This window comes from Pteropus vampyrus, unplaced genomic scaffold (genome assembly GCF_000151845.1).
Source record: "Pteropus vampyrus isolate Shadow unplaced genomic scaffold, Pvam_2.0 Scaffold50, whole genome shotgun sequence".
Lineage (NCBI taxonomy): Eukaryota > Metazoa > Chordata > Mammalia > Chiroptera > Pteropodidae > Pteropus > Pteropus vampyrus.
The window spans coordinates 3,278,104-3,291,821 of record NW_011888831.1 but is presented as its reverse complement, the minus strand read 5'-3'; the positions used below and the strand labels follow the sequence as shown (position 1 = coordinate 3,291,821).

The following is a 13,718-nucleotide window of genomic DNA, read 5'->3' as shown; positions in this document are numbered from 1 at the left end:
AGAGGTACTTTTCCCAATATTAGTGATTTAGCTATCAAATGTCAATTTTGCTATTTCCTTGAGGCATTGAGTTATTAAAAAACTTCTTTGTCTTTTCCTTGTTTTACCAGTAATGAAAGCTGTGAAAATTAAAACATCTTTCACAAATCAGATTGGCAGGGCTGAATGAGCCTAACTGTTTCTATTAGCTTGGAAGGTACAAGTCGAACTCTGGCAAGTTGTATAAAAATGAAAAGTGCGCATCCCTTTGACTACACCTAGAAATATATCCGAAAATATATGCATAAACATATTCACAGATATATTGTCTGTAATAGGAAAAATCTAAATATCCATTATCAGAATACTGATTAAAAATATACGATACAGTCTAAGGCCATGCTACCCTGAACATGCCCGATCTCGTCTGATCTCGGAAGCTAAGCAGGGTCAAGCCTGGTTAGTACTTGGATGGGAGACTATCTAGGAAGACCCAGTGCTGTAGGTGTAAAAAAAAAAAAAAATACACACACACACACACACACACACACATGTACATATGATACAATCATAAAATGCAATAGACTGTAGCCATTAAAAATTATGAACCTATTGACTTAGATGATGTTCTCCAGCACATTGCTGAGTGAATAAAAATGATTTAATAAAGAAACAAAAATGGAAGAATTTTCACCAAAATGTTAACAGAATCCAGGGTGATTTTTTACTTCTTTACATTTTTTTGGTATTGTTTGAATATTGTATAACGATTTTTTTTTTGTTTATAATCTCTAGATTGCAATATAGTAAAAAACTGTTTTTATTTGCAAAAAATCCGTGGAATATCTTTAAATTTTTATATTTAATGGTATTGAAGAAATTTCAACAAATTCCAAATAATAGAAATTAAAAATAAGTGAATACAAGTTTAACATGGAATTTAAAACAGATGTTGTATAAAAAATGAATAAGATTGGCACATACAAAAAGAAGCTGTGGACCAATATTATTTACAAATATAACTACAAAGTCCTAAATAAAACATTGGCAAGTCAATTTCATTAGCTTATATCAGAACACAAGTATGGTTTAATGTTAGGAAAGCTATTAAAAGTAATATCAGTGAAAAGGCATCTGATCAAAATTACAATGGCCATATCTGATTATTAAAATACTATTGTAAAATACGAATGGAAAGATAGTTGCTAAATATATATCCTCTTTCACATAAAATCCTTTAAAACTTCTTATTGCACCTAAAATAAAGTTTTAAAATCTTAACAAGCATCTGAAAGATCTGGACCCTTCTGGTCTGCATAACCTCTGGTTTCACCACTCTTCTCTTACCTCTAGCCACGCTGGCCCATATTTAGTTCCTCCAATGCAGCAAACTCTTTCCCACCTCAGGGCATTTGCACACACATCTCTGTCTGCAAGTTTCCTTGCTCAGGACTTCATAGGACTGACATTGTTTGTCCTTCGCATCCCAGCCAAAAAAGACATTAAAATGTGGAAAGTGATTATCTATCTCTACATGGTGGAATTAAATCTAGTTTATTTATATTCTCATTTTTTTATTTTTAAAATTTTTATTGCACCTGCATTAGATTTTCAAAAGAAAAAAAAAGCATGATAAACCATTTTAATCTTAAATATATTTTAAATGTTTTTGGTAAGATAAGATTTAATGTGCCAGTGCCATTTATTGAATAATACATCCTTTACCTGCCAAAGCACTACGTAATAATCCACTACATAATCAATTCCATGTGTACTTGGCTGTTTCTAAAGTTCTATCCAGCTCTCTTGATCAGCTGTTCACTCCAGCACCAGTAGCACTGTTCTAGAGTCATTTTTATTTGGCAGAGCAAGTGTCCTCTTCTCACACTCTTTTCAACATTTTCCTGGCTTATTTTTATATTATTTTTCAGTAAAATTTATAATAGTTTTTGTTTCACAAAAATCCTGTTATGATTTTGACTGCAGTTAAATAAGTTTTAGATTAATTCTACAGAACACGTGCCTTTGCAATATTTCATCTTTCTATCTAGCAATTAATTAAGTCTATCAATTTACTATTCAATAGAGAAATGGAGAATTGGAAAGTCCTGCCCACCTCTTGTTAACATTTTAATGCTTTAGATTATTTTTTTCATAATGTGAGGAGATTGTTTCACATTATATTTTCAACTGATGATTGTTTACATATATATATAATACTTATATATATGTAACAGGGAATATTTACGGAATGCTCACTATATGGTAACTCTTTGTGTTGCGCGGTTAATTACTTAATTTTATCTTTGCCACAACTCATTTTTGCATATGAAGAAAGCGAGTCATAAAGAGCTCAGGTGACTTTCATAGCCTGCAAGTGGCAGAGCTCGGACATGAATTCCGGCTTTCTGACAGCAGTCTTAATCACTGCACTATATTACTTACTGGTGCATGATTAGTGTTGGATTCATTCATTATGTGAATGGCTACCTTACTGGTCATTTTTTATTTCTCATGGCATTTCCATTGATTGTCTTAGGTTTCCCATATAGCTCATCCTATCAGCCAATAATGATAATTTTTCCTTTTCCTTTCCAATATTTTTACTTCCTCCTCTTTGTCCAATTGACAGTAGCCATTTCTTATAATGCATACACCTGTTTTTAAATATCATTTATAAATCTACTTAACATCATAATATACTAATCTTTAAGCCTCAAGGGTACTGTAAGATGATAGGATTTTAAATAAGACATAGACATTATTCCTGTTATTGAGTATGCTAGATTAGAAGTTGCTGGAATGACTAAGTTGCAAAAAGTTTTTCCATGTTACATGTTTGTGCCTGTTTTTACTTTGTTGCTAATTTAAAAATACTATAAAATTTAGTCCAAGATATTTTAATGCTAAGAACATAGTTGATTTTGCTTATATAAATGTCCTTATTCAATTGAGGGCACTTAGCAAACAAATATTTGTTGGTGCTGATGTTGCAGACAGACAGTGGGGAAATGGATGGAGGCAACCAGAGTAGGGTCTCCAAGTTCCTACTCCTAGGGATCTCAGAAAGTCCTGAAGACCAGCGGGTCCTGTTTTGGATGTTCCTGTCCATGTACCTGGTCACAGTGGTGGGAAATGTGCTCATCATCCTGGCCATCGGCTCTGACTCACGCCTGCACACTCCCATGTACTTCTTCCTGGCCAACCTCTCCTTCACTGACCTCATCTTTGTCACCAACACAATCCCTAAAATGCTGGTGAACCTTCAGTCCCAGAACAAAGCCATCTCTTACGCAGGATGTCTGACGCAGCTCTATTTTCTGGTCTCCTTGGTGGCCCTGGACAACCTCATCCTGGCCACGATGGCATATGACCGCTATGTGGCCATCTGCCGCCCCCTCCACTACACTACTGCCATGAGTCCTGGGCTCTGCATGTTGCTCCTCATCTTGTGTTGGGTGCTTTCTGTCATTTATGGCCTCATCCACACCATCCTTATGACCAGAGTGACCTTCTGTGGGTCCCGGAAGATCTACTACATCTTCTGCGAGATGTATGTCCTGCTGAGGCTGGCCTGTTCCAACACCCAGATCAATCACATGGTACTGATTATCACAGGCTGCTTTATCTTCTTCACCCCTTTAGGGTTCATGATCATGTCCTATGTCCGGATTGTCAGAGCCATCTTCCGAATACCCTCAGCCAATGGGAAGTACAAAGCCTTTTCCACCTGTGCCTCTCATTTGGCTGTGGTCTCCCTCTTCTATGGGACTCTTGGTATGGTGTACCTGCAGCCCCTCCATACCTACTCCATGAAGGACTCAGTAGCTACAGTGATGTATGCTGTGGTAACCCCCATGATGAACCCTTTCATCTACAGTCTGAGAAACAAGGACATGCATGGGGCTCTGGGAAGACTCCTCCTAGGGAAAGCTTTCCAGAGGTTGATGTAAGGTAATTTGGGAATTGAAGTGAACTGGAAGTTTCCTCCACCATGTGAAATGTACTATCCTATGTGGGACAATGAAGTGATAGCATATAGGTCCCACTCAGAATGAGCTCATATATCTGTGATGAAGAAGAGACTCCTATGCATAATCCAATGTCCCCCAGACCTCACCAGCCTTGACAATAAATAAGGTCACACGACCACTAATACTAGGAGTTTGCAGGGTCAAATTCTTCAACTTACTTGACCACAGGTCCATGGTACTACCATCTCAGCCTTTCAAAATATACCTAGTTACAGCCAGGGCATGAGAGGGGAGCAGGTCTCTCATGTTCCGTAACACTCACTCACTCATGTCCTTAGGATCTGGCCCTCTCTAAGGGGCTCACTGCCTGTACACCATTAGGAGAAGACACTTTGCATTACCTCCACTGCAGGTGTCCTGGGTGAGGCCATCCGTTTCCTTATACCCTGCTGAACACAGCTCCAAGTGCTTCAATCTGACCCACAGTCTCTCTGGATACAGCCCCTCCTTTTCCGGCAAAACTTGTAGAAATTTTCTCTTCTTTGCTCTTGGTTGATTTTCGTCTCTTGGGCCTTAAAGCAATTTACAGACCGTGCCTTTCTCCTGCTTTCCTTTTCCCTGTGAGAAGGCCTTATCCGTAGGCAGCCCATCCTATCTTTTCTTGCTGTGGATCCTCACTCTGTTGCCCCATCTCTCCTGCTTGCAACCACTCTATCCTTCACTCAAAATAAAACTCTCCCGTGCATCAACACATGCTCCTGAATGGGAGCAGTGGTGGATGCAGTAGAGAGGGAGGAGATAATTGTGAGACCCAATCTAAGGTTTAACCAGCCCTGTAAAATGCAGTAAACAGAAAGAGAAGTAACTGATGAGAAGTCATTGGGAAGTGGCGGTTTGAAAGAGGGAGCAATCTGTTACAGATGAATCAGAGGAGCCAACACTGATTTAGACTTTGACAGAGAGAGCTGAACTGATCTGAAGTTCAAGGCAGTCCATTAATAATGACTGAGTGCCTATTATGGGCCTCGAAGATGAATCAGAAGCTTACAATGGACTGGGAAGAAGACTATTTTAATGCAGTGTCTAAATGCAGTGGTTATGTCCTGGGCAGGAGGGTTGGGGGACACAAAGGAGGAAAGCCCCGCCTGCTTTGTTAGTGATGGAGGATTCAGGGAAGGCTTCCTTAAGGTGGCGACAGCTGAGCTGAGACTTAATGAATGCCAAAGAGTTACCCTGGAAAAGTGGGCAGGGTAAGGTGAGATCACTTCGAGAGGGCAGGAGGCATGGTATAGAGGGGGTATTCGCATGGGCAGCAGGCAGTCAACATTCAAATCCCAGCTTTTTCCATCCCTAATGTGTTCCCAGATGTTACCTCACCTTTCTAAGCCTTGTTTCCTCCTCTGTAAAATGAGAATATTATCATCATGTAACTCAGAGGGTGGTTGTGAGAATTAAATGAGATGATATACCAAAGCTCTTAGTAGGGGACCTGGCCCACAGTCAGTGCAGTTGCTCTTAAACAGAAAGAGCTGGACAAAGGCAGGGAAGCAGGAAATGGCCTGAGGTATGCAAGGACCGTCCCTGCTGAGTGCAGCTGGTGAACAAGCAGCAGCAAGCCTGAAGCTCAGGATCAAGTTGGGGAGCTTTCAAAGGGCCACCAATGTCTTGTTGAGGAGCTTGGAATGTATTCTGTAGAAAATGAGATGCCATGGAATGCGTATTAGTTTTAACTTATTGTTTTTATTAAACCGATAATATGGCTTTATTGTAGAGATATTGAAGTAAAAATAAGCCAAAAATAATTACTTGTGTTTCTGCCACCCAAAAGACAGCTACTACTGGCATTTGAAGTAAATTCTAAACTATGATCTCTGCTAAATATATGCAAATATGTATATTTAGAATTAATTCAAATTGTTTTGAAACTTGTTTTCAGTTAATAATATCTATGTTAGTAAATATTCAGCTACTTGATGTCTTAATATTTATACTTAATGTCTAGGCAGTGTTTCAGTGAGCAATTTAATGAATATCTCGGAATTCATTTAACGCACTCCCCATTATTTACAGTTAGTTGCTTACACTTTTTCCTGTTGTTTGCGATGTGGCATTAAATGTCTTGAATTCCTTAGGGGAAACTGGTGAAGTGGAATTCTGGGCCCAAAGTTTTTATTGTTCAGAGACTTTGATACATTTTTCCAAATAGACCTCCAAAAATCACTCCTATACTTTTACCAAGAGGAGACACAACTCCTGTTTTTGTTTTGTTTGTGTTTATTTGCCTCGTAAGATTTAGAAAAGAGAGAGAGCTTCAAGAACTTTTAAGTACAATGGGCAAAAGCAAAAGCAACATTGCGCTTCTTTAGCAACTTTGTGCTAATTAACATTGCACTAAAAAGGGAGTGGTACTAGGTTTCCGGCAAGCCCGCCTTTGATCTGTCAACCTCAGGCGAGCTACAGCCTTGAGAACCAAGCCTACATCTCTATCACCAATGAGAGGAGGGCACTGGAAGGTGGGCATTGGCCACAGTGGCTTGCTGCAGTGGGTGTATCCCTGCCAGCTAGGATGGGGTCCCTCGGAAGTCAGGGTCTGGTCCACAATAAGTCACTTCTTCCAAGACCATGCAGAAATGGGGACATCTAGACCATGTCCACAATTTGGACAAGGAAGTGGAAAAAGAGGGAGTGGCAGCTGGTGCTTTTGCTTTCTTCTTTGTCTTCTTCATCCCAATAAATACATCATTTATTTAAAATCCATAGCGTTAATAGTGCTTAATTTGTTCTTTTGAGCTGTGGCAGACTATGAGAAGCTGTTGCTACTACAAGGCATTTAGGCGTTTCCCCCATAGGCTAGTTAAAAGGTCTGAGATCTAAGTTCGGATTGTATGTCCTGGGGAGAAAAAGGCCAAAAGGACTTGAGCTCAATGAAAAGAAAATGACCAAGTGGACTCGTCAACTCACCTCTCATCCAGACTGCAATGGCAGTGTATAAGACATCATCCTACTCTGAAACTGACAGGAAAAAGGCCGGTAGGGACAAGGAAAGACTTTGGGATTTCCTGTGTTTGACTAGTTTTCTATAACAAGGTATGGAGTCCCACGTTCTCAGTCAGGGGCCTCGCTCTTACTGCTTTAACTAACTGAACCCTATAGCAGCAACCATTTCCCCATATCTTAACTATACTAGATGTTATCATTTTAATATATATTTGTTTATCCTGTGGATCCAAGTTGTATCCCATTATTGTTTTAATTTGAGTCACTCTGATGTAGTACGGTTGAACTTTTTCCGAGTATTTGTTAGTAATTTGCATTTCTTTTGTTAATTGTTCTTTTGTGTTTTTTTAATTATTTAGTTTCTAAATTTATACCTGAGTGTTGAGCTTTCTTTGATATATACACATACATATATTTATGCCTTTGGTCCATCATTACTATTATATTTTTATCATTGTCATTTTCATTTTTCTAATTAAAAATATGAAATATTTCACATTCATAAAGACTATATGTCTATATACTTTTTATAAGGTATAAAGAATGATGTAATAAACACACATATAGGCAGTGTAACATATAGAACATAACCAATGCCATGGACCCTGTCATGTGTTTCTCTTTCGGGAATAACCACAATCCTGAGTTTTGTGTTTATCATTTTCTTCATTTCCTTCATAGTTGTATTACATATATGTTGTATTACATATATGTATCCTAAAATATGTGTATTACTTATGTTTGTAAATTTTTGAAATTTAATGTAAATGGTATCATTTTGTACATATTGTGTTTTATCAATTTTATTAAGGTATAATTTACATGCAATGTAATTTACATACACTTTAAAGCATACAATTTGATGAGTTTGAACAAATGTATAGACTAGTTTATCCTCCAAAACAATGAAAATGCAGAATATTTTCGTCACTGCCAAGAGTTTCTTGGTGTCCCTTTGTCATAGACCCCCTCCCTACACCCCAGACCTCGGCAGGGCAGCCACAGATCTGTTTCTTTCACTATTTTGCAGTTTCTAGTATTTCAGACAAATGGAATCATTTGTGCCTGACTTCTTTTAAACAGCACAATACTTAAAAAATGTATCCATGTTGTTGCGAATATCAATAGTTTGATCATTTATTATTGATTGATATTCCATTTGTATCCATTCACCTGATGGGTGTGTGGGTTCTGGGCTTGCCAGCTTCTAAAATGGATCTGAATGATTCCATCTCCTGGTATTTGTGTCCTTGTACAACCCCTTCCATGTGTGTGAGCTCAATTTAGGGACTTGCTTCTAACAAATAGAATATAGTAAAAAAGATGGGACATCACTTCTGAGATTAGGTATTAAAAGTCTACGATCTCTCTCACTTTCTCTGTCTCTCTCTTTTTTTTTCTTTTTGTCTCTAGAGCATTTTTTATGTATACAATACAGTATTACTAACTACAGTCACAATATTGTACATGAGGTCTCCAGACCTTATTTATCTTTTAACTTAAAGTTTGTACACTTTGGCCAACATTCCCCCATTTCTCCCACTCCGTAGCCCCTGACAACCACCAATCTACTCTCCAATTATATGAGTTAGATTTTTTAAGATCTCATATATAAGTGAGATCACATATACATGCATATATAATACAAATAACCCTGCAGTCTGCAGCTGAAAGGATCTGGAGCCGAGTTACGGGGCCATTTCTGAATCTGCAGTCTGAGGTCAGAGGTTTAGACAGGTATGTCTCCTGCTCCGTCCCTGGGTGGGCAGGACTGATGACTGAGAGGAGCTGGAGCCTGGTCATAGACTGCTTGGATCTACAACCAGGACCAAAGTCAGTGGGCCTGTCACCTGGGGGCACAAATGGATGCAACGCCTGCTAGGTCCCTTGGTAGACAGTGCCGATGGCAGGATCAATACTAGAGGACTATAGCCGAGTCCATAGAGGGACGGGGATGTGATGATCCATGAGTCTGCCACCTGGGTGCAGGTCTGCTTTCTTGAAACAGCGCTTCTTGGTCTTGGGCTCCGCCAGTGTTCCAGTCTCCTACCTGGAACCCAAAGCTCCATGAAGGTACTTTTGTCTGTGTATGGCTGCCAAATATTGTTGAGGGAGACCTCCTATTTTGCCATCTTTGTCTAAATTTCTTGCTTTTCTTTTGATCTGAGGAAAGAATCATCATGTTTTAAGAGGCCTTGGTGTCAAGGAATTAAAGGAAGCCTCCAGCTAATAGCCAGGGAGGTCCTGAGCCCTCTTAACCCAATAACCTGCAAGGAGCTGAATCCTACCAAGAACCATGTGAATGAGCATGAAAGCTTCTCCTTCCCAGAGCATGAAGTCTAAACCACCAGCAGCAGTGCTAGGTGGAACAGGCAACATGTCCAATGCACTGGAGTTGAGGAGCACTTTTACACATTATGTTTTGTGGAGGAAAAATGTGAGTTGTTTTGAAAGAATTTACACTGGCTACAGATAAGGGGCGGGCAGGATAAGGTGAAGCGAGGGCAGTTCTATAATAGGAGCATGGTCTGTGAGGAAGAAGTGTTTGCTTTTTTGGATAGCTTGTGGGCAACAGTCCAGAAAGTTCATGTGTAAGTAAGAAACGGAGGCTCCTGGGGTTTAGTGGCGCCTGGATGTTCTCTTGTAGATAATCACAGAAATAAATTGGAAGTTAATTCAAAGTTCCAACATATACTCAGGAATGCAAGCAGTCTTTTGTCAGCTGGCTCCCAACTAATGACCTGGCTAACTGCTCTGTCTCCTCTCACTCTCTGCCCACTGTAATTTAATTTAGAACAGCTCAGAATTGTTCTTCTTGTCACTAGTCTAAAGAATCTTATTAAACTAAGGTCACATGCCCACATAGGACCATCACTGTGGCCAAGCCAGTTAGATGTGCTGGTGCCTCCACACTCTGGGTAACCACACTCCCTGGAACCACCCGGATGCCAAGTGGAAATCGGCAGATGTTAGAAAAGGGGAAATAGAAATCAGAAAAACCATAAAAGTTCACCACAGGCAATTATCAAATAAAATAAAATGTAGACTTCTGGTTTCCATTTCGACATATAAAGAGCTTGGAAGTCATTATTCTCGTTCTTACAATAAGAAAAAAAGATGAACAATCTAAAAAACAATGACTTCTTACATCCATCAGATAATTGAAGTCACTTGAATGTGAAATTAACCATGGCTGTTGAAAACCACTGAGATTTTAGGGGCTGTTTCTTAGCACAATATAACCTAGCCTAGCTTGCCTGATACAGACGGAAAAAAATCTTTTCCACTCAAAGGGAAACACAAAATCAAAAAGCATTCTAAGAAAAGACAAAAACATTTGACCACATAAAAACAGAACACATCTATTTGGCAAAACATATCAAATTGAAAGACAAATGGCAAGATAGAGAAAATATTTGCAACCTAGGAGCCGAAAAGCTGATATCCATAACAATTAAGATTTCCTAACAAACAATTCAGTAGAAAAGAGGGCAAAAACTCTCAAAATGCAATTTCGAAAGGAGAAAAACAATTGGCTCATAACTATGTGAAAAGAGATCCAACTGCAGTTTTAACTAGAATTAAAAGTTTAGATAAAAATACTGTCATTTCTTAACCTTCACATTGTAAAAATTAAAGATATTTATTTATAATAACCCTTTATGACAAGGATGTAGGTGAATAGGCACTATAATAACCTAGTGCATGTACAAATTGGTGCAAAAGTTTTGGAAAGAGGACAATATATATGTTTGTACATGTATCTCAAGATTTATATTTGCATTTTTTTAATTTGATAAAGTTATTCATAGGAATTAATCCTAGGTAAATAATTACAGAAAATCAGAAATACATTTCTGTAAAGCTATTCGTTACAGCACTCTTTGCTATTGGAAAACAATTGGAAACAACCCAAATTATATCAATAGAGATTTGATTAAATGAATTATGGCTTATGTGTACTAGTCAACCATTAAAATACAGAAAGTATGATTTTAGTCATCGTCATGTAAAAGGTTATGTTGCATAAAGTGTAGGAAAAATAAAAAGCAGGTCACAGAATGTGAATTGTTCTCGGGATGTGAAATATGTATGTCATATATGTGTAAAATCTCTGGAGGAATAAACAGTTTTAGGAATGATACAGCAGAGAAACAGTAGAATTACCAGGACAGGTTAAGTAGCTTTCCAAGGAAGGGTGGAGAAAAGATATAAATCAGGAATGGGTGAACTGAAGTCTAGATAAACATGAAGATGAAGAATTTCTCAGGGTTGGAGCAATAATGATGTACTAATAAAGTCAGAAAGAAGCCTTATTTCCAGGGACTACATTTATGGATATTTTCTGAGCTAGGTCAATTTGGACATTCTACATTAAAAATTCTAAGGACCTAGTTGAAGTAAAAATGCTTATTTTTTATATTATTTTATAATATATGTGAAGAAAATGATTTATCCAATAAGAGAGAAAAACATGGCAGAAGATGGAGACGGAATTCTCCTTTTTGATCTAAAGATATATCATATCTACATTAATGCGGTTTTTATTTCGTGGGCCATTTCCCTCTCTAGACCTTGCCTGCACCTTAAATGTCCTATGGAATTTCTGTGTGGCAATGAAGAGAAGGAACTGATTTTCTTGGTGGTAAAAGGTTAACAGTAGAATAAAATAATCCTTGGCACTGGGCCTATGGATTAAAACAACTTTCTGCTCTTTGATCCAGAGAGAATCTCAGTCTCCATCAGATGAAAACTTCACAGTGACAGTCTTGGTTACCTATGCTGTGATTAAGCAAATAGCCCTTCCTTGTTGGACATTGCTGCCCAGAACTACTGGGCTTCCAAAGCTTCAACTCGACCTGGAAAGTGAGCACAGCCAAAAACAAGCTGGCAACTTTCCCAGGGGACTTGTTCTGCAGAGCCTAACTTCATATCCCCCTATCCTATTTATTTTACTATAGAGCACTTATCATGTGTTATATCGTATATGATGCTTATTTCTTTCATGTATTTTGTCTCCCTTCATTACAATGTGAGTTGCATGAGTGCAGAAACTTTTGTCCATTTTGTCCACCAGTGCCCTAGAAAATTGTCTAAACCGTGGAAGCAATTCAATAAATATTTGTTGTAAAATAAATGAATGAATTATGTAGGATTTCTTTGCAGCACAAACACATCGGACAAATCTTCTGGCATCAGGAGACAGGAAAATTGGTTATGGACCATGTTCCCATGTTATTGTTTTCATGTGAAATTTTCCTTAACACAGAAAAGGCAGGAAGAAAGGGACCCTATCACCTCTCAGGTCAGTGACCGCCTCCCCACAAGCACCCGCCAGAGGGCACCTTGAACATCGGGGTTTCTAAGGCTGTAGATAAGTGGATTCAGCATGGGGTTGATAACTGTGTTGAAGACCCCAACCCCTTTATCCTTGTCTGAAGCCTCCTCTGAACCCAGACGCATGTAGTTGAAGATACCAGTTCCATAGAAGAGGCAAACCACAGTGAGGTGGGAACCGCATGTGGAGAAGGCCTTCTTCCTCCCCTCTACCGAACGCATTTGTAGAACTGCAGCAGCTACATGGATGTAGGAGGTGATAATGAGGGCCACAGGTGCACCTGCCATTATGAAACCTACAGCAAAGAGCAGCAGCTCATTGAGTTGGGTGCTGGAGCAAGAGAGCTGGAAGAGCTGTGGGAGGTCACAATAGAAGTGATTAACCTCATTGGGACCACAGAAATTGAGAGTAGTTAGGGCAATAGTGTGGGTCAGTGCATTGGTGAGGGCACAGGCCCAGGACACAGCCACCAATATCCTCTGAACTGTTTGGCTCATGCGGGTGCTATAGGTGAGGGGCCTGCAGATGGCCAGGAATCGGTCGTAAGCCATGGCTGTCAACAGGAAGCAGTCCATCCCAGCCAGAAGGTGGAAAAAGAAGAGTTGGGAGAGGCAGGCTTCATAGGAAATAGTATGCGTGTGGGACAAGAGACGACCCAGCATTGCAGGAACAGTGACAGTGATACATCCAATATCCAGAGCTGATAGGTTCCCCAGGAAGAAGTACATGGGGGTGTGGAGTTTGGGCTCCACCAAGATGGCTGCCAAGATGCTTAGGTTGCCCCCAACTGTGACCAGGTAAGCAAAGAGGAAGAGTACAAAGACCACACACTGCAGCTTTTCTGTTTCCACTAAGCCCAATAGAATGAACTCAGTAACAGCTGTCCTATTGGTCCCAGCTTTTGGATCCATGAGTTCCTATAAGGAAGAGTCCCAGGAACGAAAGCATCAGTCTACTCAATGTATTTATTCAATGTAAATGTTTTAAATCACCTAAAGACCCCTGGTAAGTTCTTGGCTTTCCAGGTGATGATTTTCCTGCTCCTCAGACCACACCTCACTTACTGACCTCCCCCATCACCTCAGTGTCTTTACCCTACTCTCAGCTTAGATACCCAAAACCACTGTTACCTTGTCCCTCTCATCCTCTCCTAGCTGAAAAAGTCAGAAAAGTTAGAAAAATAAATCAAGATAAAAGCAGACTTCTTTTTTGAATGTAGTGAGGTTAAGATAGAACTTCTCCATTTTACACAGAAGGATCAGCCCAAACCAATAAGCAGATTTCAAAATAAAAAAATTAATGACATTCCTCATCTATGGCCATGCTACCCGGAACACACCCGATCCCGTCTGATCTCGGAAGCTAAGCAGGGTCAGGCCTGGTTAGTACTTGGATGGGAGACCACCCAGGAAGACCAGGTGCTGTAGGTG

At 39.4% G+C, this 13,718-nt stretch overlaps 2 protein-coding genes, 1 non-coding gene and 1 pseudogene across 3 annotated transcripts; 3 read left to right on the top strand and 1 right to left on the bottom strand.

The window, feature by feature from the left end:
- The first annotated feature begins 368 nt into the window (after positions 1-368).
- Positions 369-487, top strand: LOC111739472 (annotated as a pseudogene).
- A 2,464-nt stretch (positions 488-2,951) lies between these two features.
- LOC105291996 (olfactory receptor 1D2) lies at positions 2,952-3,932 on the top strand. Its single transcript, XM_011360066.2, has one exon. It carries the CDS (start codon positions 2,967-2,969, stop codon positions 3,930-3,932), a length of 966 nt encoding a protein of 321 aa, XP_011358368.2. The 5' UTR covers positions 2,952-2,966.
- An 8,319-nt stretch (positions 3,933-12,251) lies between these two features.
- On the bottom strand, positions 12,252-13,208 carry LOC105291825 (olfactory receptor 3A2). Its single transcript, XM_011359827.2, has one exon. It carries the CDS (start codon positions 13,197-13,199, stop codon positions 12,252-12,254), a length of 948 nt encoding a protein of 315 aa, XP_011358129.1. The 5' UTR covers positions 13,200-13,208.
- A 391-nt stretch (positions 13,209-13,599) lies between these two features.
- LOC111739553 lies at positions 13,600-13,718 on the top strand. The gene has a single exon (XR_002780295.1). It is a non-coding gene; the product is annotated as a 5S ribosomal RNA (ribosomal RNA).

Excerpts from the sequence above, each read along its gene's own strand:
- LOC105291996 (XM_011360066.2), top strand. The coding sequence starts at position 2,967 with ATGTTGCAGACAGACAGTGGGGAAATGGATGGAGGCAACCAGAGTAGG.
- LOC105291825 (XM_011359827.2), bottom strand. The coding sequence starts at position 13,199 with ATGGATCCAAAAGCTGGGACCAATAGGACAGCTGTTACTGAGTTCATT.